This window comes from Eschrichtius robustus, chromosome 1 (genome assembly GCF_028021215.1).
Source record: "Eschrichtius robustus isolate mEscRob2 chromosome 1, mEscRob2.pri, whole genome shotgun sequence".
Taxonomy (NCBI): domain Eukaryota; kingdom Metazoa; phylum Chordata; class Mammalia; order Artiodactyla; family Eschrichtiidae; genus Eschrichtius; species Eschrichtius robustus.
In genome coordinates, this window is record NC_090824.1 from 74,634,699 (window position 1) to 74,659,484 (window position 24,786).

The window sequence follows — 24,786 nt, forward strand, 5'->3', positions numbered from 1 at the left end:
CAAAGACCCAACGATGAAGACCCAGTGCAGCCATAAATAAATAAATAAAATATTTTTAAAAGTTGGATGAGTTCTCTTGGCTCTCCCAGATGATCTGCTCTCAAGAGCCCTTAAGGAGTTGGGTGGAGTTACTGGAGACCCATTAAGCAGTTATTTTTGAGGGCAGTGGGTGGATGAGGTGCCTGAAGATTGGAAAAGAGCCAGTCAGTGCTGGATTGCAAGAAGAGGGAAACAGTGACCTTGGAAATCAGAGACTTGTCAGACTCTTGCCAATATCCCAGGAAGGATGGGAACTTCAGTCAGCTTTCAAGCATCCTGAAGCCTACTTGGTTAAAATGAATGGTGCTGAGAATTAGCCTCCTTCTCCCACTTCCTGGGCCCAGCCAAGCCAGGGAACCTCCACCCTGTAGCAGAAAGATCATACTCTGGAACAACACCATGTGCTTCAGATCTCTCTCCTGCCGCAAACCAGCTGAGTAAGCTTAGGTGTTACTTCTCCAACTCAGACTCCTCCCTTTTAGAAGGGAAATGATAACAGTAGTACCTGTCTCGGGGATGTTGTGAGGATGCAATGAAATGATAACCTGTAGAGGCCTTAGAACTTGATAGCTTCCCATTCCTCTGGATGCCTACATACTTGACTTTCTACCTGACCTAATTCTCCTCCCCAACTTTGAGAATGCTCGAGATTTACAGGGGCGGAACTGATGGTGGGGCAATGGTGAAAATAAACCTTCATTGTTCCTGGGCTAAAGTCCCAGGCTTACAAGGTCCTAGGTCACACACAGGCTACATTTCAGGAAAACAAATCCCACTGGTCAAATCTCTTTATACTTGAAACTCTAATCAGGTTACAACCAGATGGCTTTGGAAAATCAAGGTGGGCCCCTCAAGTACCTTCAGGATACCTAGTGCCCTTTGCTTGGTCTGGCTGGGGAAAATCCCAGAGCAGTCTCTGTTATAGTCCTTTGCAAGCATCCCTCCTAATCTCCCCCAAGCATTCCTATGGCACCTGTCTTTGTGGTCTCCAGAGCCTAGCCCTACCTACTCTGGCAGTTTCCTTTCAGAATAAGTATTTTAAATCAGCACAGGTCCTCTGCCTAAAGTTGTAATTTGAACAGAAAAATGGGAAACTGTGTAGTATAATACCATCCTTAGGCTTCAGTTGCCAATCTTCCCCCCAAAAGTCCCCAAACAAGAAATCCGATAATGGGTTACCTGTGAGTCTTGCAGGAGGCTGTTGGACTTTGTGGACCACAACTTAAATTTGTATCTCCAGAGTGGTGCCATGCTTTGAGAGATTAGCATGTTGCATGGTTGCCTGAATAAGGGACCAGACACAGGTTGCAAAAAAACATTGCTTCTAAATCAACTATACTCCAATAAAAATTTTTAAAAAAAGAAAAATACTAAAAAATTTTTGTAAAAAGCATTACTTCCACTGCTGATTTGTATAATCATGAAGATATTTGCATTTTTATCTAGTCCTCATGATTATCCTACAAGATAGGTATCATTATCCTCGTTTTATTTATTTATTTATTGGCCACGCCTTGTGGCAGGCAGGATCTTAGTTCCCTGGAACTAAGGAAGCGCAGAGTCCTAACCACTGGGCCACCAGGGAAGCCCTTATCCTCATTTTATAATTGGGAAGAGCTGAGGTTCAGAAAGACAAGAGAGGTTAAGAGTGACTTTCTCCATAGACTTCCATCCAGAAAATAGCCTGAGTGCCAGGTAAAAGGCTTGCACAGCCCCATTGAATTTATATTCACGCCTTGACTTTACAAGGCCACCAAGCTGTAGCGTCATGACATCAAGATTCAAATTCCTTGAGTACTTCCATCAGAGAGCCACCAGGTGATAAAGGACTAAGAAGCAGAATGCTCTTGTCTGGTTTTGGGACCCTTTGACACCCTCCCAAATTTTGCTTCCTTCTGTACAGGGAGGGTCTTTACCTCATCATGTGGCAGGCTGCCCACCATTTCTCCTGTACATTTGCTCATGTGGTTTTGCCGCAAGACATTTATTTTCCTTCTTTCCCCCATCTATCTACAGCCTATGTATAACCTTCAAGGCCCAGTTCCTAAAACATGTCTTCCAAATGTTCTGTCTCTTCCATTCAGACTTCTTAGAGCACGTGATATAGCTTGCAGTTAGTCAGAATGTGGTATAGTTTGCTGCTGTTTTGGCCATGGTAGTGCTACCTCCAACTTGCCCTGTCTCTCCAGCTCAATTGTAAGCTACTTGAGGGCAGGGATAGTGCCTTATCTGTATTTGTTTTCTCTTTAGGGCCCAGCACAGTGACTGGCATATGGCAGTACTTGAGCAGAGCAACAAGCATTTGTAGATGAAAGATTAAAACGTCCAGGAAGATTTTACTTAGACTGATGTGGATTGGAACAATTAGATTAGATTAATAAAAAGATGTATGTATGGGTGGACTTTCTGGGAGCGAGGATTTAACCCAGAAGACTTGCGGAGTGTCCTTCCATGACTCCGGCAGTCCTTCAGAAGAGGAGAGCCCCTGTTCCAGTCTCTAAAGAGGGTTAGATGCAGCAGGGCACAAAGGCCCAATTGTAAGCAGAGGCCCAGAGCAGAGGGATAACTTCTAAGACAGGACTGGCCTCACCTCTGGCCTCTCAAGGGAGAGAACACCCAGTCTATGCTCTTGGCCAGTGAGGCGGCCTTGTGGGCCAGGCGGCATGGGGTTAGTAGAGGTTGGGCAGGGACTGGGCTGATAAGGGAGCACAGACCCCAAGTCAAAATTGGACTGGTTAAGAGGAGCATGGGGCTTCCCTGGTGGCACAGTGGTTAAGAATCCGCCTGCCTATGCAGGGGACCCAGGGTTCGAGCCCTGGTCCGGGAAGATCCCACATGCCCGGAGAAACTAAGCCCACGTACCACAACTACTGGAGCCCGCGCGCCTAGAGCCCGTGCTCCGCAACAGGAGAGGCCACCGCAATGAGAAGCCCGCGCACCGCAACAAAGAGTAGCCCCTGCTCTTTGCAACTAGAGAAAGCCGCGCGCAGCAACAAAGACCCAACGCAGCCAAAAATAAATAATAAATTAATTAATTTTTTTTAAAAAGGGCGCATGAGGGCAGAGAGGATCTGACCTGGCACAGGCAGCTCAGCATCGGGCCCCCTTGCTGGTCTCATGCCAGTCCAGATCAGCAGCCTGGGCTTACTTTGCCTTGATCAGAGGGAGGGAGAAGAGTGGCCAGGCTCTCAGAGAAGACCCCACCTCTCCCAAGTCTAGCAGGAGCGGGGCTTCAGCTTCTGTCTGTTCTGAGCTCTTTCCTGTAGGCGTCTGGAAGGAACACACAGATGGGTCGGGCTGATGGAACTGGCTGAGTTGGGGGGAGGGAAGCTTGTGGCGTGTGTGGCTCCCCTCATGGGGGAGGTCCTGCCGTCATCATCTTTAGACTTCTGCCCCATGAAAGGCACTGGGCCTTCTGGTTCCTCATCCTCCCCTCCTGCCACATTTGACCAGTGGTGGTACTCTTCCTCTAGAAAACCCTTCTCCCTGGGCAGTAGCCATTACCTGCTCAACCCTAGTTCCTCCACCACTTCTTTGGCAGCTGCATCCCACCTTCTTCATCTGCCTGTCCCCAGGACTCTCTCTTTGGTCCCTCTTCTTTCTCTGGAACACCAAAGCTTTGTTTTGTTTTAAATTATTTAGTTTAGGGACTTCCCTGGTGGCGCAGCAGTTAACAATCCGCCTGCCAGTGCAGGAGACACAGGTTCGAGCCCTGGTCCGGGAAGATCCCACATGCCGCGGAGCAGCTAAGCCCGTGCGCCACAACTAGTGAGGCTGCGAGCCACAACTACTGAGCCCTCGTGCCAGAACTACTGAAGCCCGCATACCTAGAGCCCGTGCTTTGCAGCAAGAGAAGCCACCACAATGAGAAGCCCGCCCACCGCAACAAAGAGTAGACCTCGCTCTCTGCAACTAGAGAAAGCCCGTGTGCAGCAACAAAGACCCAATACAGCCAAAAATAAATAATTTATTTTAAAAAAATTATTGAGTTTATTTAGCCATAGTTAAAAACCCAAAAGGTAGAAAAAAGGCATACAATGAAAAGTAAACCTCCTACACCTGTTGTCCACCCACCAAGTTCCCCTTCTCAGCAGCAGTCAGTACTATCTCGGCTCGTGATTTGTTGGGTCACAGACCCCTTTGGAAATCTGATGAAATTCGTGAACCTATTCTCAGACAAATGCGTGACTGCACAAACGCATCAGATTGTACCATTTCACAAGAATCACAGACCCCTAAAGCCCATGTGTGGTTTGAGGCTAAGGATCCCAACCTGTACTGCATCCTCTTAGTCTCTCCCTTAGTGGGTCCCTGCTGCAAAATGAAAATGCAGGGTTCCTTCTTCAAGGAGCCCTGTTCAAGTGACAGCAGAGCATTAAACTAAGCATGGGGCCCTGTGTGACTGCCCTGCATCTCATCCTTTCCTCTGGCTTTACTACCATTGGTATGGCAATTATTCTCCTATCTGTGTCTCTTGCCCTAACTTGTTTTGAATTTCAGACTCAGCTGTCCAGGGATGTATTTCTGAGCATCTCAAACTCAAGAGTCTCCAAAATGGAGCCATTTACCGGCTACCTCCCCTGCCCCCTAACTCCCAGTTCCTCACCATCCTCCCATCACCTGCAACTTCTCCCTGTCTTTATACCCAGCCACTCAGTTGTCAAGTCCCACAGATTCTGACTCTAAGTTCCATGCTGCCTCTCCTTTCCCACTGCCATCTCCCTCAGCGTGGTCCTTCATTACCTTCCATGTGTATTGCTGTGATTGTCCCCTAAACTCATCTCTTCAGGCCTTGCCTCTGCTGCTCCAGTCCATCTCCTTGCCTCCTCTTCCCAAAGGACCAGCCCCATCATGTCACTTACACACTCAAAACCCTTCAGTGACTCTCACTGCCTACAGAGTTGGGCACAAACTCCTTTGCCTGGCATTTAAGGTCCTTTGCGATAGGGCTCCCAAACTTCTTTTCGGTGCTCATCTCTTAGCCCTCCTCTTCATGTCCCTGAGGTTTCAACGCAACTGTAGGACCATCTGGTCCCTTAATGGGCCCAGTGTGTTTTCCTGCAGTTTACAATTTGCACTGCCGCTGTTCCTGGTCCCCAGAGTTTAGAGCTGGCTTACGCCACTATAGCCATGTAATTTCTCTGGCCCTTTTACCACAGCCACTGCCCATGGCTCTGCCCATAGTGTCCCCTGCATTCTTTCTACTGTCCCTCTCCCTCTTCCCATCATCCTCACTGAAGGGGAACCTCAGATGCAAGGCTGGATACAATCACCATTAAGTATCAAGCAGACGAGAGTGCAATCCCAGCTCTATTGCTTATTGACCTCAGGCAAGTTACTTTCTGTTTCTTCCACAGTAGAAGAGGTAGTGACACCTCATATAGTCATTAAAGAATTGAGATAAAGTAAATTAAGTCCTAAGGATAGTGTCATTATTCATATCATCATCTCACCACCTGTGTTGGGCTGGTCCCCCTTGGCTCCTCCCCAGCTGCAAGGACTCAGGAGACATCTCATCCCTCTTTCCATCGAGTTCTGGGAACCTGGGTGGGGTGGAGTGGAGGCCTGGCCCTCAGGTGCTCGGGTAGCTGTATTGTATGTCTAGGGGTGAGGGGAACTGCTGCCTCTGCTCTCTTTGTTCACACTCAGCTCAGGCAGCAGCAGGCGTGGGCGTCCCCAGGGGAGGCAGTGACAGCTTCAGCTCTCACAGGGACCTTGCAGGTGACAGCTGGGGAGGTGCAGGCCAACCCTATCACGCCCCAGCTGATGGGCCTCCCTGTTGGATGTGGGCCCCACCTTGAATCAGCCCAGGTCACAGCTGAGTGTAGTTCTGGGTACAAAATGTAGCCTCCAGCCTGCTCCTTGCCGGATAAGGGGTAAGGTGATGGGGACTTGGTCACTGAGTTACCAAATTAATTCTAACGGGTCCCTGCTCCTCTCCAGGCCTGTTTTTTCATTGGCAAAGGGACAAGCTGGACTCCGTAAACTTTAGGGGCCTTTTGCCCCTTGTTATGACTACTCCAGGACTAAGTCAGTTCCGGAGTCTCCCTAGAACCGTTACAGACAAGAAAACTCAGGCTCAGAGGAGCAAGGAACCTAAATCCACCCATCCCTTCCGTGGCGGGGGGGGGGGGGGGGGGGGGCTTTGAGACCAGAGAGTCAAAGTGAGCAAGTGCAGTAGAAAAATTCTTTATTGAAAAGGGAAGGGTGGCCCCCTTGCTGGTGCCTCCTGGGACCTGGCTAAAGGCGGGTTGCCACCGCACAGCTCTTCAGGCAAAAGTCTCTGCACACCTTCCCCTTAATAACCTTAAAGGGGAAGTGCCGTGGTGTAACGGTAAATCACAATCAATTCAGAAGAACAGCGCTTCCAGGCCCTTGCCTTTAAGAACTTCTTAAAGGCAAAGTGGACAAGTGCAGCAGATCAGAGCCAGGACGCTTTAGGAAAGTCTCAAAGAAGCGGCTCCGTGTCTTTACCTTTAAGAATCTCTTAAAGTTGAGGCATATTCGCGCTGAGTACAAAGGTGGAAAACTGTAAAGGAGTTTACAAAGCACTTTTCCAGTTCTTGCTTTTAGCATCTCTTTACGGGAGAGGTGGTCAAGCGTGAATTAATAAAAAAACAAAATACCTTGCAGAACTACTTCCCTCCCCGCCCGCCGGAAGCCGCCCCGCCCAACAGTCGCTGCGCGACCCCCGCGGGTCAGCGTCCTCGCCTTCCAGGAGCCCCGAGGCCGGGAGGTAACCGGGGGGCGCGCGGAGCGGGTGGGGCGACGCCCGCCGGGGTCTGGGGGCGGGGGGCCCGGCTCCCAAAGTCACACCGGGGCGTCCCGGGAGTTTCTGGTTTCCTAGACTGTCTTCACAGAGGAAGCCGGAGGGGGGCGGGGCGGGGCGAGGGGGCGAGCGGAGGGCGCGGTGACCATGGCGACCGCGGTGACCATGGCGACCACGGTGACCACAGCGACCGCGGCTCAGAGCACGGAGAGGTCGTGACACGACCTGGAGCGCTGCTTGAAGAACTTGGTGTTGCGCGGCACCAGGTTGGCAAGGAAGCGCTTGGCCTTCTTGGTGAGGCTCTCGCGGCGCGTGGGCGGCGCGGGGCCCTCGGGCCTGCCCCACTCGGGCTGCGGGCCCCCAGCGCGGTTCGGGCCCCGCCGCAGCCGGATCTGGCGCACCGCTCCCTCGAAGAGCTCCCGCGTGTTGTGGTGCAGCGCGGCCGACGTCTCGATGTGCTTGCAGCTCAGTGTCCCTGCCAGATGGCGGCCCTCTGCAGGAAGGGACGTGTTCAGGCGCCCGCCCGCCCATGGGGTTGCGCTGGGCCCGGGGCCGGGCGAGGCTGGGTCTGGGGGGTCCAGGGCGTGCAGTGGAAAGGGATTGGGGCAAATGGATCTCTTGCAACTGAGAGAACAAGCAGGGATTAAGTGGAGGGCGGTGGTGGTGTGGAGGGGGAGGGAGAAAGGGGCCTTGAGAAGAGGTGAGGGGGAAGAGAAGGGAGTCTCGGGGCCCAAGGCGTGGGCATTGAGAGTCTGCCCTTAGCCTGGGGCTAACTGCAGTTTTGTGCACCCAGGAGGGTGAAAGGGCCTTATGGAGAAGAGGTGTCCTGGAAGGGAGAGGGTTCCCTGAGATTGCAAACATGGATGAGGTTCAGGGTACTCACCCTCCAGTGAGACCTCCCGGGAGCGGGCCAGGTCACTCTTGTTTCCAACGAGGATGACAGGCAGGTCATGGTGGGGCCTCCCAGCCCTGAGCCGTAGTAGGGTCTCTGGAACTTTGGAGAAGCTTTGTCGGTCGGTGACTGAGAAGACGATGAGAAAGGCATCCCCCGTCTGAAGGCAGTGGTCCTGCAGCCACCCCGCTGCATCCCCCTGCAGATGGGCAGAGAGTCGTGGAACGTCAGGGCTGGAGGCATGGGAGAACCTGCCCAGCACCTACACCTCAAGGATGAGGAGCCAGGATGTGAGGGAGAAGCCACCTGCTTAGGACACAGAGCTAGTTAATGGCAGAATCTCCATACTCAGAGTGTGTTTGTGGAGGAGGGAGAAGTTTGTAATGTGAGCCCCACATGGGCGAGTGGGGGACATAGGATCCTAGACTAGGGTAGCCCATCCTACTTTCTTATGCTTAAGCTCTTAAAAAATGAATGCTATTCAAGTGTGTGTAATCTGGCCTCTCGTTTCTGCATAGTAATCATTTATGTCCAAATATTCACAAGTCCTCACTTTTTTCCCCTTCCCTGACATTACAGAGCCCTGAGCTTCTGTCCTCTCAGATCAGGATCTTCTAGGCTGAAAAATGTACAGAGGGGGTCAGTTTCAGGGTGTTCAGCCTGGCTTGCAGTTGCAGGGTTTGTCAAATCCAGATCCTAACTTTCCTCTGGGTCAGAAGATCCTGGAAACCAGACAGCAGCTCTCAATGCCATGGTATGTGCATAGGTGTGAGCCTTTGCTCTCTGAGACAATATATATGAAAGGTCAGGTTCCACTACATGTTAAAACCAGGGGCTGTAGTCCCACCAGCCTTCAGCCTTCAGCCATACTTGGCCCCTCCTCAGCTCTCCCAGGTTTCATCACCTGCTTGCAGCCACATCTTAGTTCTCACCTGTTCCCAGATGTCATAAACAACTAGAGTCACTTCCTCCTTGTCCACCATGATGCGTCTCTCATAGGTGTCCTCTGTTGGGAAATAGGGACAGGGAATAGAGCCCATTAGGAGGCTCCCCAACACCTGTAAGACCTGGTAACCAGGGATGCCTTAGATCCCAGCACCAGGGACCCCCTCCAGGGAGGTTGCCACAGAAAGCATTGAAACAGTTTCTCTTAGGTTCTGGCCTCCAGGACTGTTCATGCCTTGAGCTCTTCCATCCCTGACTAGGGCTCCAGAGGCACCCTCAATCCTTGCAGGGCTCCCCCAAATACCTGGGTTCTCCGGCTCGTGAGCACTGTCTCCCTGGAGACCACCGAAAGTGCCTGCTAGGGTGCTCTTGCCCACGCCGCTCTCCCCCACCAGCATGACCTTGAAGATGCCATCCTTTTGGATGGGGGCTGCCTCTCCTGAACCCAGGGAGTCAGAGGAGCCAGAGGATGAGGTTTGAGGTGGCCAGTCAAGTTCATCTACAGCCTGGGCCCGCCGCAGCTGGTGCTTGTAGGGGACAGGCATACTGCCTCTTCGTCTGGGGGCCCCCGGGGCAGGGGGTGGCCCGCCCCGGTCCAACCCTGCCAACAGTTTCTCTGGCTTCTTCAGCAGTGTAGCATCTGCTTCTGGGGGGGGCAAAGAGAAGGAAGCTATGAGTGGGGTAGGCCTAGACACCTGCAGAGGACTCAGTCCTGGCTGCTCCAGCCTCAGAGGCCCAGTCGATGACCGTGACCCAGAAGGAGCTGAGAATCTTTGGTCCGACCTCTTCCACTGAACTCCACCAGAAGCCTGAACTGGTGGGGCTCCCAGGGGCTGACCTGAAGGCTTGCCCAGTGTGGTTTCAGCCACAACCCGTTCAAAACATGCCCCATGCAGGGGAGGCACCTGTGTGCAGGCTTGCACACCCACTCACACTTCACACTGACACACAGGCACACCCCCAGACTAGGCCTCTGGCCGGGGGCTGCCCCTCCTTCCACCGGGAGGCCCTGCCCCCTCCTGCTTCCTGCACTGATGATCCCCACCCAGAGGATAAACTGAAGCTGCTGCCCAGGTTCTGGGATTGGGTACTGATAGAGTCAAAAACTTTGTGGGGAGCCTGTTCCCAGGGAAGGGACTTGCTCACTGAGATGTGTGTGTTGGGTCTCCATGGGTGTGTTAAGGGGGCTGCCTCTTCCCATGGCCCTGTAGGTAAGCATCCCCCAATGCATGTCTGTGTGTGAGAATCCTTTTGCACCCCTGGCTGTCCCTGTGAGTCCGACAGAATATTGTGTTCATCGTGAGGCTGAGGGAGGGAGAGAGAGGGAGGGAGGAGGAGAAATAGCGAGAGAGCAGTAGCAGGGAGAGTGACAATGCACGGGTCAGGGTAACTGGAGGAGGAACCACAGACATAACAAAGGGGGATAGAGAGAGGCTGGAAATAGCCCAGGATCAATACTTGGCTGGCAGCCAGGGCCTCCAGGAGCCAGAGAAACCCTCAAAACAGTTCCCCAGGGTAGCCCCCTGCCCGTGATTCCCAGGCTTGTGGGCTGCCCCTTGTCTTTCCCCCTTCCCTCCTGCCCGTCCCAACCTCTTGGGAATGAGGCAGACCTAGGGGCTAAGTACCAGTTTCCCCAGGGACGCCCCCGGTGATGGGTTAGGGGACATTTAGGCAGCCCACCTCTGCCCCCTAGCCCCCCACCTCAGCTGAGCCCCAGTCCTGGTGTGGGCAGGAGGCTTCCCCACTTCCTGAGTTGGTCTTCCCCTCTTGCTGTTTGGGTTCGAGCTCCTTCAACCCCTAGTTCTGACCTCCCCACCAAAGCTTCAGCTCCCACCCCCATGGTTGCAGCCAGCACCTGCCAGCTCAGCCCTCACCTGGTGTGGGCGTCCCTGGCGGGGAGGCCCGGTGGCTGCCGGCGGGGCAGAGTGCTGTGGTTTCTGTGTCCGTGTCCATGTCGGTGTCGAGGTCTGTGTGCATCGGTGTGCGTGTGCGTGTGCAGCCTGGCGGCTCGCAGCACCCGCTCCCTCACTCAGCAGCACTGTCAGCTCTTCCCTTTAAATACCACCCCCCATGCCCTCCCCCTAGACACCTGGGGAAACAGTCCCACCCCCCTGATGAGGTCACATATGCTAATGAGCCGTGATGTCAGCGGGATTCCCTCCTTTCTGCCCACCCCACCCCCCACCCCCTTTGCATCGCTTCCCTCTGGGAGCACACACACTGCGGAGTCTGGTTAAGACATGAACAGAACAAAGTCAGAAGGGCAGAAGAGACGGGTTCAGAGAAGTGGGGTGAGGGGTCAGTGGGCAAGGGAGCTGAGGATGGGAGGAGGCAAGGACCCAGGGCCTGGGTGGTCTTTCTCCAGGAGCTAGGACTATGTGTCATTTGTCTCCGTATCCCAGCCCCTTAGCCCAGTGTTCGGCCCCGAGTGGGTGCTCAGTAGCTAAATGGAGGGGCTAAAGGAAGAAACCAAAAAAGACGCAGGGACAGGAGGACAGCCACCCCGCCACCAAGCTTCCCTGCCACCCCCTCTTCCCCATATTACCCCTTCTGGGCTAAGGCCCACAGCAGTACCCACTTCCCAGCCTGGCCCCTAGGCAGATGGGGGCTTTGAGGAAGGAGACATGGCTGCTTTGTTTGGCAGCTTCATATTTTTACTAGGTTCAGGTGGGTACAAACCATTGTGGGGACTCCTTCCCCATCTCTCCCTCCCTGCCCGGCCCACCAACCTCGTGTTAATCAGAGCAGGAAAAAGGGGAGAGACAGCCCTCTAGAAGAAGTTCCCAATCCCCAGTGCGGGAGCCAGCCCCCCTCTCAGTGCTCTCTGGGGCAGCCCCAGGCCTTCTGGGCTACACAGGGCAGACACACAATGACACCTACCTCTTGGGGGGGAAGCCAGGATAGCGGGGCTCCTTTACTGCTCCTTTTCTGCCCGGTCCCTTTCCCTTCAGGCTCCCACTCTTGACTTCCTGATGCCCCCAAGGACCCAAACACACATTCCGATTTCCTGGCCCCTTCTCACCCCATTTTTGCCAGATGCTGTGCTAAGCACCTTCCTGCATTCTCTCCTTTCATCCTCATGACCCTGAGGCTCAGAGTGGTGGGTGAGTGGCCTGTCCCCCAAATCAATCATGCAGCTGGAAAATGGGGACACCAGGATTCCCACCCAGATCTTTCCAATGCCAAAGACTGTTTTTTGTCTCTATGCTATGCTGCCTTCCTTGTCTTAAATATTCCAGCTGTCTCCTATTATTGGGGACAATCTATATTGTGATCTTCAGTGGACTTTTCCAATTGAAGAAGCAAATAGTGATCTCGGGGTTACTAGTGCAGTGACGCTTCACTTATGTGGAGGTCAACTGCAGGGTAACATTGTGGGGTCTAGAGGGAGCAGAAAGAACTCTTAAGCAGCTACAGTCTTCATGTGCTTCACTCACTGGACAGACCCTACAGTCCTCAATCACAGCCTACTCGTTCTTACTTTATTCACAATTTTAATGTGTCCATGTGTGTTCCTGTGCTCAAAGATTAGAAGCACATTTATAGCAGCTAGTGACCCCTGATCGCTTGGTAGCAAGGGAAGCAGTATCACAGAAAACTTTTATTTTTTAAATTTTTAAAATTTATTTATTTATTTATTTTTGGCTGTGTTGGGTCTTCGTTGCTGCGCGTGGGCTTTCTCTAGTTGTGGCGAGTGGGGGCTACTCTTCGTTGCAGTGTGCGGGCTTCTCATCGCGGTGGCTTCTCTTGTTGCGGATCACGGGCTCTAGGTGTGCGGGCTTCAGTAGTTCTGCCCTGTGGGCTCAGTAGTTGTGGCTCGCGGGCTCTGGAGCGCAGGCTCACTAGTGGTGGCACACGGGCTTAGTTGCTCTACGGCATGTGGGATCTTCCCGCTCCAGGGCTCGAACCTGTGTCCCCTGCGTTGGCAAGCGGATTCTTAACCACTGTGCCACCAGGGAAGTCCCCACAGAAAACTTTTAAAGCAGTCATAAGCATTTAAAAAGTGGTCCAAGGTCATCTGGCATTAAGGCAAATAGCTTTTCTGACGCTGTTACAGCTTCTGAAAACATTGCTGCAGAGGTTTTTGGTGTCTATGAATGATCCTCAGCTATCCAGAAGGATTTATATTATAGTGCAGATGGGCTGAAGACGAGTGTAATGTTTTAGAGTGATTTCCTTCCAGAATGAGTTTTTAAAAAGTTTTAAATTGTAAAGGGGTGAGCTTTATGTTTCTGGAAAACTCATTTAGGTGGTAGAATTCATTTCTGTGATACTAGATAAGAGTGTCAGGGGCTGGAGACCCCAGCGAGGATTCTTGACCATGACTTCCGCCTGCCCTCAATCCAGCCTTAGGCCACAGACGCATGCTGGGTTTCATCTTGAACCACCATCTCTCTTGTCCCACTGGTAAGAGGCTGTGCACTTGCCCAGCGCAGGGGCACTTGCCCAGCGCAGGTCAAGGTTCCCTCAGGAACTGGAGGTCCTGTGTAATAGTGGGACAGACTGAGATTTGGAACCGAGCTGATCCAGATTTAAGTCTGCCTCTCAGTAGAGACTGGAGCAGTCTTAATTCCTCGGAAGCTGCTCATGAGCCTGTGACTTGGGGCTGTGATGCCCACGGCACAGCCTTGTTGTGAGGGTTAGCTACGTGTGATAAAGGGTTTGGCACTCAGCAGGTTGCCCAACAATTTGGTGCTCCCACAGTCTCAGGCTGTGTGGCTGGGGGTCCCTTTCCTCTCCCAGCGTGGCCTGGAGCTTGGTTCAGGCCCAGATTCTGCTCCTTAAGGACCAAATTCTGGTATCTGCTCAGATTTATCTCAGATTTTCAGCCTGATCCCCATCTCATAACTGAGATCACCTCCCTCCTCCCCACCAAGGGCCTTTGCATGAGTCCCACACCCCCGATACTGGGCACCTTGGACAGTGGTGTCTATCCTGATAGGATCTGAAGTCGCCTCACTTCTTTTTCCTTGGGCCGTGGTGAAAATAACTTGGGTGACAGCCCCCTACTGCCCCACCCTTGCCTGGGTAAGACCCTCTATCTTAGTTTCCCCATTCTGCCTGTACAATGTCAGTCCCCTCTCCCCGCCACCTGGGGCTTCACTGTGGCTGACAAAAATGGTGTTACTGCTTGCGCCTCCTAGATTACACACCCAGCACCTAGAGGAATCTTCTTTCAGGCCCATAAATCTACATGCACAGGGCTTCCTAGTGAACTCTACCTTCAAGTCCTCCCTCCAGCATTCTGAAGCATTCCACCACGAGGAACATTCTTCTACCTTAAATCTTTGTCCATTTTCAAGTTTCAAATACCCCTAGGAGGTAAAAGGTCTGGAGCAGGACAAGGATGAGGATATCAGGCTGAAGGTTTTGAGGTGGCTATGGAGAAGGAGAGGAGCAGGGACAGGCAGAGGCCAGGTGATGGAGAGGCATGGGAGGGGAAATCAACATTCCCTGCCTGTTTTCACTGGGCCTGACGCGGGGCGGGTGGGACCCAGTGATTGTTTACACTGGGGAAGGCAGGCCCGGAGGGAGAACAGCAAGCAAGGATGAGAATCTCTGGAGCCCCTTCCCCAATCTCTGGAGAGAGCGTGGAGTGAAAGGTGCTTGAGTCTTCCCCAAGCCAAGATGCCAGTGTCCCAGGACTGTACCATATCCCCTCAGCCACTTCCCTAGGCTCCTGCTCGCTGCGAGAGGGAACGAGAGGGAACGGTATGCAATTAGTACTGGGTGTGAGGATGCTGGCAGTGTGTAATCAACAGGGCCCCTCCACCAGGGAGGTGGGGATAGGCCGGGCCAGGCAGGAAGGGTAAGGGAGCCTAAGGGGGAGCTCTTTCTCCGGGGACTGATTCTGTTAGGGAATGCCTCAGCTCTGCTCCTGCGGGCATCACACCCACTCCCATACGCTCTTTCTAAATCCTTTGTCCCGGCTGATTTTCCCTGTAAACTCTGGGACAGCTCTGTCAGCTTGCTTACCACAGGCTGGGTCCCAACATTCCTCACAGATCATTCCCTCCTCCATTACCCTCTCCAGCTCTTTGGCTCTGGCTATTGCTTGTGCCCCTGAGCCCCTTTCTCAGGAAGTCTAGGGTCCCTCTTACAGCCCTAGCCCTCACTGTCTCCTTAGTTTGCTTATCGTATGGACTCTCACCCCCCCTAAAATTCACAATTCTATACCAGCTACTGACAGCATTCTTTAGGATCTAGTTTGGGCCCTCTTCCAGGAAGACCTCTTGGATCTGGCCAAGGTGATGCTAGCATCTTCACACCCTGAATGATGACGATTTTTCTCTGGACGCATCTTTGCCCGCTTTGAGGCATCCTGGCTGAGAGTTCATCTGTCTTGCCTAGGACAGACTGAAAATGCCTGGTAGGGTGGAGGATGGAGGGCAGGAGTGTTTCACCAGGGACAGTCTGCTTCTGTGACTAATGCTCTGCGAGTACTCCATAAATGGGAAGTTTCTCAGCTGCAGGGCCCAGCGGCCTCACCACTTCCGGCCTGGCGGTGAGTAAGGGGAGGCTTGGTGCTCACTGCTGGTGTCAGTCACTGTAGAGCTGGGCCCCAGGCAGTGAGTGCAGGTGGAGAGGGTTAGTCTTAGGGTTCCTAGAATTTTCTTACCCTCTGAGTGGTATAACAACCAAGGATGGGTGGTTGGAAGATAAATAGGAAAAGGCCAGGAGGTGGAGGGCAGAGCAAAGGCCTTCATAGGGAGGAGTAAGGTGAGGGGAGCATAAGCTGAGATGGGCAGAGAGGCGGGGCTCGTGCTCACAGCTCATTTACAAAAATCTTAAATTTCTGATTCCTTTATTTTCAACCTTGGCTTCCTGGACAATGGCCTGGCTATGGAACAAAATCATTTGCTGTGCTCTTTTTATGAGCCAGGCCTTGTAGGAGGGATCACCATTGGCAAAACCCCAGGGCCTGCCCAAATCCTCCCCTTGGGGGCTGGAAGTCTCCAGCCAATTGGCATTCTGGTGCTTAAGGCCACTTTTGGGTGGGTTTGGCAAGGATGGAGTGTCCAGGCCTATGACCCTTTAAGAACTTTACTTTTTAAAAACAGCTACCCAAATGGTGGTGGTGTGGGGAGAGGGTGGTGGAGGACTGTGGTCTCTGGCCATGCGCAGAGAGGGGGGCTCTGTGTGAGCCCTCTCCCTGCCTGAGGGACACCTAACTTTATAGCAGCTACATGGGATCCATGGGAGTCCCATCAAGTGCCCTCACACTGAGGGACAGGGAGGGAAGTAATGGATGGGAAGCTGAGCTGCCCTCTAAAGGGTTGCTGTCACTGTGAATAGAGCACCCAGGGGAGCCAGGTCACCTCAGGCCAGCAGTGGCTCATCTTCTGCTTCGACCACCCAGACCCCGGGCTCAGCCAGTGGCACCAGCAGCACATCGTCCTCGTCCTCTGGGGACAGGACTGTTGTGTGGGGTCCAGGTGGGGCCCGGGTTGGTCCTGGCGGCCGCAGGCTGGGCAGGAGGCGGCCTCGCAGGGCCTGCACCACTCCAGACAGCAGTGATGGCTCCAGGGGCGCCGCAGGCAGTGGCCCTGGGGCCTCGGGGACAGTGGGGAAGGCTGGAGACGTGCTGGCAGGTGGCAGTGGAGCCTTTACAGGCAGCGGGGGTGCCTGTTCCCCATCCTGCCCACCCACCGCCCCGCCCTCACGGGCTGGACCTGTGCTGCCATCTAAGGTCTCAGGGGGAGCAGCAGCAGGTGTGACCTGGGATCTGGTCTCAGAGGTCCGGGCTGGGGGACTGGTTCGCGGAAGCAGGCCCCAGCGGCGGAGACGGCGCACCAGGCGGCGCATAGAGCGGCCCCGCTGGCGGCGGCGGGTGCCTGAGGCGCCCCCTGGAGTCATGTCCTGGCGCAAGATCTGTAGCAGAGAACGCAGGTTGCCCAGCACGGAGTTCTGCAGGGAGAGGATGAAAACACCAGAGTCAGAGGGGGTGGGGACAGCCAGAAGCCTGAAAGAAGGAAGGGCCGGGAGTGGGAGGTGGTCCGGCTGGGGAGGGTGACTTACGTCATTTGGGTTCTCTGTAGGGAAGTCCTCTACAGGTGGGATGGCGCCCTGGGCAATGAGCTGCCCGTAGGAGGGAGGCGCCTGCTGTTGCACAATCTCGGCCTCTGTCCGGGAGAGGGGGGCAAAGATGCTGGAAGGGACGAGGACGGCTCGGTCACGGGTGCTGCTCACCAGAGCCGCCTGCCCCAGCCTGGACAGGCCTCTTTCCTCCGCACCCAGGCCGGGGCACCTGGAGCTAGGCCACGGCTTTCCAAAGTCATCTGACATCCCCCTCCTTCCTTGAGATGGCTTTCAGGATCTAGACCTGTCCCCCCCTCAGAGGAGCACGTCTGCCAAGCTAGACAACCCTAGGAGCCAACCCAGAAGCTGGTCACCAGAACCTGTCCCCAATGTGGGCACCCTCTGGTCTTCTGTGGCTGCACAGGCCCTGTCCCGCCCTCAGTCCCCACGCCTCTACCGCCAGCTGCATTCCCACTGACCTGTACTCCTGGGTACGAATGGCATAGAGCTTGCAGGTGCAGCCCAGGGCAATGACCAGCAGCAAGCCGCACACGAGGCTGCCAATGACCGCGGCGGTAATGACCTTGCGGGGCAGGGCATAGGAGCAGTCCCACTCGTCGCTGCCGTCAGCGCAGTCTGGCTGCCCGTCGCACACCCACGTCTCGTACACGCACTTCTCATCCCGGCACCGGAAGTTGCCAGGCTGGCAGTGCCGACAGCGTCTCTCGTCCGCTCCATCAGCACAGAAGGTCTGGTAGTTGCAGCGGTCAGCAGGCAGGTAGCAGGCTGTGGCACCGGGGGTGCCAGCGGCCCCACAGGGGTAGTGTCCAGGTGGACAGCTGGGGCAGTTCTCCTCGTCCGTGCCGTCGGCGCAGTCCCATGAGCCATCGCAGCGCTGCGCCTCGCTGTAGCAGCGCTCGCCTAGGCCCTCGCTAGCCCCCAAGCCAGAGCCTAAGCCACAGGGTCGGTCCCAAGGCAAGCAGTAGCCCCGCACGTGGTAGGTGGCATTGAAGCCCCGACCGCTGCTCCAAGCGACTGTGTGGTAGTCCACGGTGGCCTGGCCGGACAGTGTCTCCACGGTGACAGCCTTGCCATTGCTGAAGTGGGTGAGGCTGCGCAGCAGCCGGAGGGTCTCGGGGGGCCCGGCGCCGTCATACACGTGCACTGCATCTCCATAGCCCAGGTCCAGGGCCGTGAAGCGCACTGCCAGGCGCCGGCCATCATGGGGGTCCAAGAGCCAGAGGCAGGACTGGGGGTGGGAGACTGAGACCAGGTGTGAGTATCCGAGGGAGGAGAAGACGCCATAGAAGTCTTCCAAGGTGTGATTGCAGGGTGGGGTGGGGACAGGGGCCGGGGTCAGGTTGGGGAAGGGGTCTGAACTGCAACCTGCCTCGTCAGAGCCATCGCCACAGGCATCGACCCCGTCACAGCGCTGGACCAAGGGCACACAGCGGTGGTTCAGGCACTGGAACTCTTCCTGCAGGCACATCAGCCAATCTGCAGAGGCACCATGGAGAGGGGCTGTGAAGCACTGGAGCTGGCAGGATCCTCCCCTCCTCCCTCAGGCTTCCACTGCCTGTTCTAGTAGCACTACAGACAGCCCTGTCCAGCCCACCTTGGCTGTAGGAGAGCAGGAAGCCCTGGCCCATGGGTGCTCTGGCCCCAGCATAGCTGTAGGTGATGGTGACGTTGCCTCCAGGCAGCTGCAGAGGGCTGGCAGGTGCCTCGCACAGGGAGATCTGTGGCTGGATGGGGGAGCGCAGGATTAAGCGCTCTGAGCCACAGGCCAGACGCAGTTTTTGGAACCTACAGGGGTGAAGGAGAGCAGGACGTAAGATATTCTTGACCACTGCTGGCTTCTTCCTCCCCCAGTGCTGTCAGGCCCATTCTACTCCAAGAAGCACGAACACCTGCTTATCCACAATCCAAATAGCCAAATGAAAATGCAGTTAGCCAAATTCCTTTGTAATCAAGGCAACAGCCCTAACAGAGGCCTATGGCACCATGAGACCATGAGTACATCCTAGAGCCTTTTGGAAAAACTGCCTTGTGTTCTGGACTGAGTTAGAACTGATTCGTTGCTTTCCTGTTGTTTCAGCACTGTCACCCGAGTTTGGTGCTAGCAGTAACCGGCAATTACCATACAGCTTAATTAACCAGAACTCATCATCCCCTCCCAGTGCCCAGTGGTGAGACCTGAGATCACCATGCCATTCTGATCCCTCTGCCCCAACAACCTCTCCCCAGATTGCCCTCTCCCTTCACCTACCCATTTCTGGGTAAATTCATGGGAAGTGAGCTGTGGGAAACAAATAGCCAGGTACTCAACATGGGCCCCAACCCCACGGCCCACGGTTGGAGGAGCCCAGGGAGACCTGGACTGTTTAAAAGATCTGGGGAGGGACTTCACTGGTGGTCCAGTGAGTAAGACTCTGTGCTCCCAATGCAGGGAGCGTGGGTTCAATCCCTGGTCGGGGAAGTAGATCCTGCATGCCGCAACGAAGAAGCCCACGTGCCGCAACTAAGAGCCTGTGTGCCGCAACTAAAGATCTCTCATGCCCCAACGAAGACCCCACGTGCCGCAACTAAGACCCAGTGCAGCCAAAATAAAATAAATAAATATTAAAAAAAAAAAAAGATCTGGGGAGGCTGAGGAAGGTTCTAAGCTGATGAAGGAATAGCTTTGAATCCCAGGCAAGGATGTGCAGTGGATTGAAGGACTCCTCAAAGCAGTCATATCGGAGCACAAAGACTGTTTCTAGAGTGACTGTTGTCCTTCAGAGATGACAAGACCCAAGCTAGATGTCCACTCCAGGCAGTTCCAATTCACCATGGAACAAGCCAGGCTTTTAGGGCAGACTAGGCCAAATCTAATTCTACTCTTCCCCCTGTTGACAGGGATGGAAGTTCCACGGAGAAATGATCCCTGAAGTCTTTTCCATGGTAGAGGAGGAGGGGTGGGGGAAAGGAATAAGGTCTTGCTCTGCTTCTCACCTGAGCGTTACCGTCTGCTCCTTGCTGCCCAGGATGAGCCAGGTACAGTTGGCAGGGGAGCTGCGGCTGTCCCGGCCCACGGGCCTCTGTAAGGTGCCCTGCACTTCCAAGAGCACTGCCGGGGGTTCCTCACAGGCTGGAGAGGAAGGTAGGGACATCGATTGAGAGCCTCTTACCATGCCACGCCTCCTCCAAGGGCCTGGGTTTTTCAAGAAGGAGCACAGAAACTCCCCTGCCCCAGCGACACACACTCTAGAGGCATAGCCTTCAGCGGGCCCCTGTCTCTCCACACTCATCATAGTTCCACCTTAAGTATCAACACCACAAACAATATGAGGTCTGCTTTGTACCAGCCACTGGGCCAGGAGGAACCGGAAATACTGTTTCTATCCTCGCGGAGACTACATTTTGGCTAGGCAGTTCAAGGATGGATATTTGGGGAAAAAATACATAACTACCAGCTGAGGGCTTATGCTGGGTCTCAGTTTCCCCATCTGTAAAATAAAGGGTGGATGACCTCCACTCTAAAACTATGGTAGGTACTAGAGGAATTAAAGGAAGAGAGAGTCTTTCTCTTGGGTCCTCCCTCATTACCAAGCCCATGGGACCCCAGGGGCATCCTCTACTCACCAGGATTTGGGAAAATGATCCTGTCTGGGTGGGCCACAGCGCCTCCTAGAGGAAGAGCGAGAAAGGGCAAGAGTCACGCTTCGGAGTTTTCTTCACCTGAGCGACTCAAGTAGGAAAGGGAGCCATCTGCGGCTTCCGGGTAGTTTACAGGAAAGGGTGGTGGAGCAGAGGAAGGCAGCGGTGTGTGACCTCGAAGGAAAGTCCGGCAGCACGGCCTATGGGGTGCGTACGGTGATCTACGGAAGCCAGAGGGAGGCTGCGGGCTGAGGAGAGCGGCTAGAGAGTTCCCGCGGATTGGGGCAGGCACTGCCGGACACGGGCTGGCAGGGTAAGGTGAGGGGCCACGTAGGAGGAAGGGAGCTAGAGCCCCTGGGCCCGGTGACAGCCCTGGGAGCGGGTTGCCGGGCGAGTAGTCTCGTTTTCGGTTTCTTACCCAGGAGGAGGAGAAGGATGGCCGGCAGCATCGTGAGCCGTCCGGAGGTGCAGGAAGAGTCCCGGAGCTTCGGTGGTCTACCCAGTGGGGAGGCAGCGCCGCTCCGGGCGTCCTGGCCTCCCAGTGCCGCCTCCCCGAGGGGCCTCCATGGCCCGGGCTCCTCGACCGGTGCTCTGGAGGCCAGGGCTGGGGGCGGGTGGGGGGCGGAGGCGGCCCGAGCGCAGGGGCGGTGCCTCTCGCCAACTTCGGAGTTGTTTTCCCCGGCCGCCGCCGCGCTCTCTCCCGAGGCCGGCCCCCGAAGCCCCGGAAATCGGCTGGAAGACCGGCGCTGGGGCGCGCTCTCGCCTAGAGCCGGCCCGCAGGCCGCGAGCGCCCCGGTCCAGGCCTGGCCGCCACCTGCTGGGGCTTGAGGCCACTTCCTCTTCGGGCCAAACTTTACCGACTGTCAGCCCCCAGGGCCGGCCAGGGCGCTGCTCAACTTCTCCAGCGCGTCCAGCCCGCGGAACGCGGCAGGGGAGCGGAGGAGGGGGACAGGCGGCTCGGCACAGCGCCCAGTCCCTCGCCCAGACTGTACCCCCGCCAGCCCAGGGGTTGGAGGAGCCCGGGCGGAGGAGGGGGCGGGTGACGAGCCTGGCCCCACCCCTGCCAATCAACGCGCTCTCCGCCCACCCGCCCGTCTTAACCCCTTTCCGGTCGTGCAGTGTCTTGTCACTTGGGCTTTGAAGGCGCTCAGCTTCCACTTTTAACTCTGCTTTGTTTAGTCCTTTCCGTGTAACGTTAGTTACAGGACACGTCTGTCAAAGGGCAACTGCTTATTCCGTAACTATCATGTCTTTCCTTTGGATCCTTAAGCTCTCAGTACTTTTCTTGTCCCAGTGTCTGGGATGCGGTAGCACTTTTTTTTGGTGAGCCTCTATTATAGCAATTACCACACGGTGTTGTAACTATTTGTTTACTCTTTCCCGCCCCTGCCCCTCCCCTGCTGTGGAAACTGAAACTTCCCGTAGGCTGGGGCCTAGACTGTTTACCTTTATACCCACAAGGCTTCTCTCCTGCTGAGACACAGTAATTCAATAAAGGAATAAATGTGCCTTCGCTTCTTGCTGGCTATGTGACGTCGAGAAAATTGTTTAACCTCTCTGTGCTTCTCAATTGTAAAATGGGGTTAATAATGTACAATTCCCTCTTAAGGTTATTGTCAACATTTAGGGAGATACTACAAGTTGGGTATCTAGGGAGTGTTTCATACCTGCTAGCAATTATTATTATTAGTCACAAGAGATATTTCTAATTTGTGTGGGCTTGGGGTTGCAGATTTCTTGTGGCGCTTATAGGTAATAATAGTAAACAATAACAATAGCAAATAGTTTTTGAAAAAAAAAATAGTTTTTGAGCTTTTTTTCACATTTCAGGCACAGATCTAAGCACTTTTCAAGTATTTGCTCTTTTAATCCTCTCCACAATCTTGTGAGGTAGTTATTATTGTTACTCCCACGTTACAGGTAAGGAAACTCTGGTACAGAGAGGTTTAGTATTGCCCAAGATCATGGATCTAGTAAATGCTGAAACAAGGGTTTGAACCTAGGCGATCTGGCTTTGGACAGAGTGTACATTCAGAATCTTACTACTCTCTCCTCTCTACAAATGGTACAAACAGTTTTCTGTTCATGACATTTGTTGTTGACATCAGTTTTTAATTTTTATTTTTTTTTAAGTATTTATTTATTTATTTTTGGCTGTGTTGGGTGGGTCTTCGTTTCTTTGCGAGGGCTTTCTCTAGTTGTGGCAAGTGGGGGCCACTCTTCATCGCGGTGCGCGGGCCTCTCACTATCGTGGCCTCTCTTGTTGCGGAGCACAGGCTCCAGACGCGCAGGCTCAGTAATTGTGGCTCACGGGCCTAGTTGCTCCACGGCATGTGGGATCTTCCCAGACCAGGGCTTGAACCCGTGTCCCCTGCATTGGCAGGCAGATTCTCAACCACTGCGCCACCAGGGAAGCCCAGACATCAGTTTTGATGTGTTCAAAACTGAGACCTCAGCAGGGCCTGAAGCCATAGACTTGGCCATAAAAAGTCCTTCTGCCACTTGGATCTTGGTCCCATGCCAAGGGAACTTGGTTCCTTGGTCTCTCTATGTTCCCTACTATAGCCCTTGGGATTAATGAGGGGTGAAATAGAACCCTAAATGTGGGAGGAGGATGTTGAATAAAGGGAAGCAGGGCAAAGAGGTTGGGGAAATTAAAAATACTTAAGTCCTGAAAGCGATCATGGAAGTTTTAGTTGAGTGCAGGCTGTGTTCTCTATGCTGGGTACTTAGCAGATGCCTGGAACTTGTAAGATTTCACTTTAACTTCAAGGAGCTTACAGAATAGTTGGGAAGAGAGGTCAGATATATAAATTTAAAAAGTCAGACAGCCATGGGGAGTACTTGGGAGTGGCTTGTGGGGAGTTTAGAAATGAATTTAGAAATAAAACAGGAAAAGTGGTGGTGAGATGGGAAGAGTTGTAAGGGGCAGGAAGGAGGAGGAGGAAGAGAGCCCATGGTCTGGAATGCTGAATAAACTAAGATTTGAAAAAAAAAAAAAAAAATCAAGATCTAGGCTGGGGGCTTCCCTGGTGGCGCAGTGGTTAAGAATCCGTCTCCCAATGCAGGGGACACGGGTTCGAGCCCTGGTCCAGGAAGATCCCACATGCCGCGGAGCAACTAAGCCCATGTGCCACAACTACTGAGCCTGCGCTCTAGAACCCTCGAGCCACAACTACTGAGCCCACGTGCCACAACTACTGAAGCCCACGAGCCTAGAGTCTGTGCTCTGCAACAAGAGAAGCCACCACAATGAGAAGCCCGTGCACCGCAACGAAGAATAGCTCCCGCTCGCCGCAACTAGAGAAAGCCCGTGCACAGCAATAAAGACCCAACACAGGCAAAAAAAAGAGTGAATTTGAGCCAAAAGAAAATAGGAAGAAATGAAAGAGAACCTATAATTGGTTTAAGCTTTAATTCGTTTAGTGATTTTAAGTGTCCAAGCCCATATAAATCACACTGTAGACCAAGTACATTTAGAAATGGGTCTGTGGAGATGTTCTTGGAACTCTGAGAAATTGTGAAAAATAGTGGAAGTACTGGAAAATGGGCAGATATTTGGTTTTCAAAATGCCAGTATCTGACTTTGATAGCGTACTCACCATATGTTTGGCACTCTTCTCAGCACTGCACATATATCATCTCATTTAATCCTCAGCACACCTCCAGGAAGTAGGTGTTATTTTTGTCCTCATTTTATAATTGAGGAAACTGAGTCACAGATAGGTTAGATAACTTGCTCAAGATCAAACTACTAGCATGTGCAGCAGCCAAGGTGCTCTGGTCTGAATGTTTGTGTCCCTCCCCCCACCCCCAATTCATCTCTTGATTTCCTAACCTCCAAAGATGATAGTACTAGGAAGTGGGCCTTTGGGAGATGTTTCAGTCATGAGGTGGAGCCCTCAGAATGGGACTAGTAAAAAAGGCTCTAGAGAGATCCCTAGCCCTTTCCACCATGTGAGGACATAGAAAACACTGGCTGTGAACCAGGAAGAGGGCCCTCACCAGAAGGTGACTATGCTGGCACCTTGATCTTGGGCTTCCCAGCCTCCAGAACTGTGAGCAATAAATTTCCCTTGTTAATAAGCTACCCAATTGGTTGTATTTTGTTATAGTGGCCTGAATGGACTAAGATGGAAACTTGGTACTGAGAAGTTGGGGTGCTGTTGTAACAAGTACATAAGAATGTGAAAGCAGCTTTAGAACCGGGTGATGGGCAGAGGCTGGAAGACTGGAGGTGCATGCTAGAGAAAGCCTGCATTGCTGTGAATGGACAGTTAAGGGTGGTTCTTATGAGGGCTCAGAAGAAGAGAGCTACAGAGAGAGACTCAATGTCTCAGAGAATACCTAAGTGAACAGGATGTTGGTGGAAATATGGATGGTAAAGGTTATTCTGATGAGGTCTTAGACGGAGATGAGGAAGACATTGCTGGAAACTGGAGGAAAGGCGATCTTTGTTAAAAAGGGGCAAAGAACTTGGTTG

General features: G+C 53.6%; 3 protein-coding genes across 5 annotated transcripts in view; 1 reads left to right on the forward strand and 2 right to left on the reverse strand.

The window, feature by feature from the left end:
- The window catches only part of RBM23 (RNA binding motif protein 23), a 96,432-nt gene that overhangs the window by 14,331 nt on the left and 57,315 nt on the right, over nt 1-24,786 (forward strand). Inside the window, exon 12 of one of the 3 annotated variants that reach the window (XR_011074488.1) lies at nt 6,673-6,762. Coding sequence is in view for 1 of the 3 variants with exons in the window: in XM_068547895.1 (XP_068403996.1) it covers nt 6,673-6,775 (103 nt within the window). In the remaining 2 variants the exon portion in view is untranslated. Of the gene's footprint in view, nt 1-3,681; nt 5,450-6,672; nt 6,776-24,786 lie in introns of those variants that run through there. The other 2 variants (XR_011074489.1, XM_068547895.1) reach the window with 2 other exon arrangements.
- REM2 (RRAD and GEM like GTPase 2) lies at nt 7,006-10,622 on the reverse strand. The gene is made up of 5 exons (XM_068534845.1): nt 10,520-10,622; nt 8,950-9,291; nt 8,633-8,706; nt 7,692-7,899; nt 7,006-7,301 (listed from the first exon to the last, which is right to left on the reverse strand). The coding sequence occupies exons 1-5, from the start codon at nt 10,620-10,622 to the stop codon at nt 7,006-7,008; spliced, it is 1,023 nt and encodes a 340-aa protein (XP_068390946.1).
- Nucleotides 15,434-21,337, reverse strand: LRP10 (LDL receptor related protein 10). Its single transcript, XM_068547883.1, has 7 exons — nt 20,722-21,337; nt 20,289-20,333; nt 19,659-19,794; nt 18,280-18,470; nt 17,144-18,161; nt 16,665-16,794; nt 15,434-16,553 (listed from the first exon to the last, which is right to left on the reverse strand). Exons 1-7 carry the CDS (start codon nt 20,750-20,752, stop codon nt 15,966-15,968), a joined length of 2,139 nt encoding a protein of 712 aa, XP_068403984.1. The 5' UTR covers nt 20,753-21,337; the 3' UTR covers nt 15,434-15,965.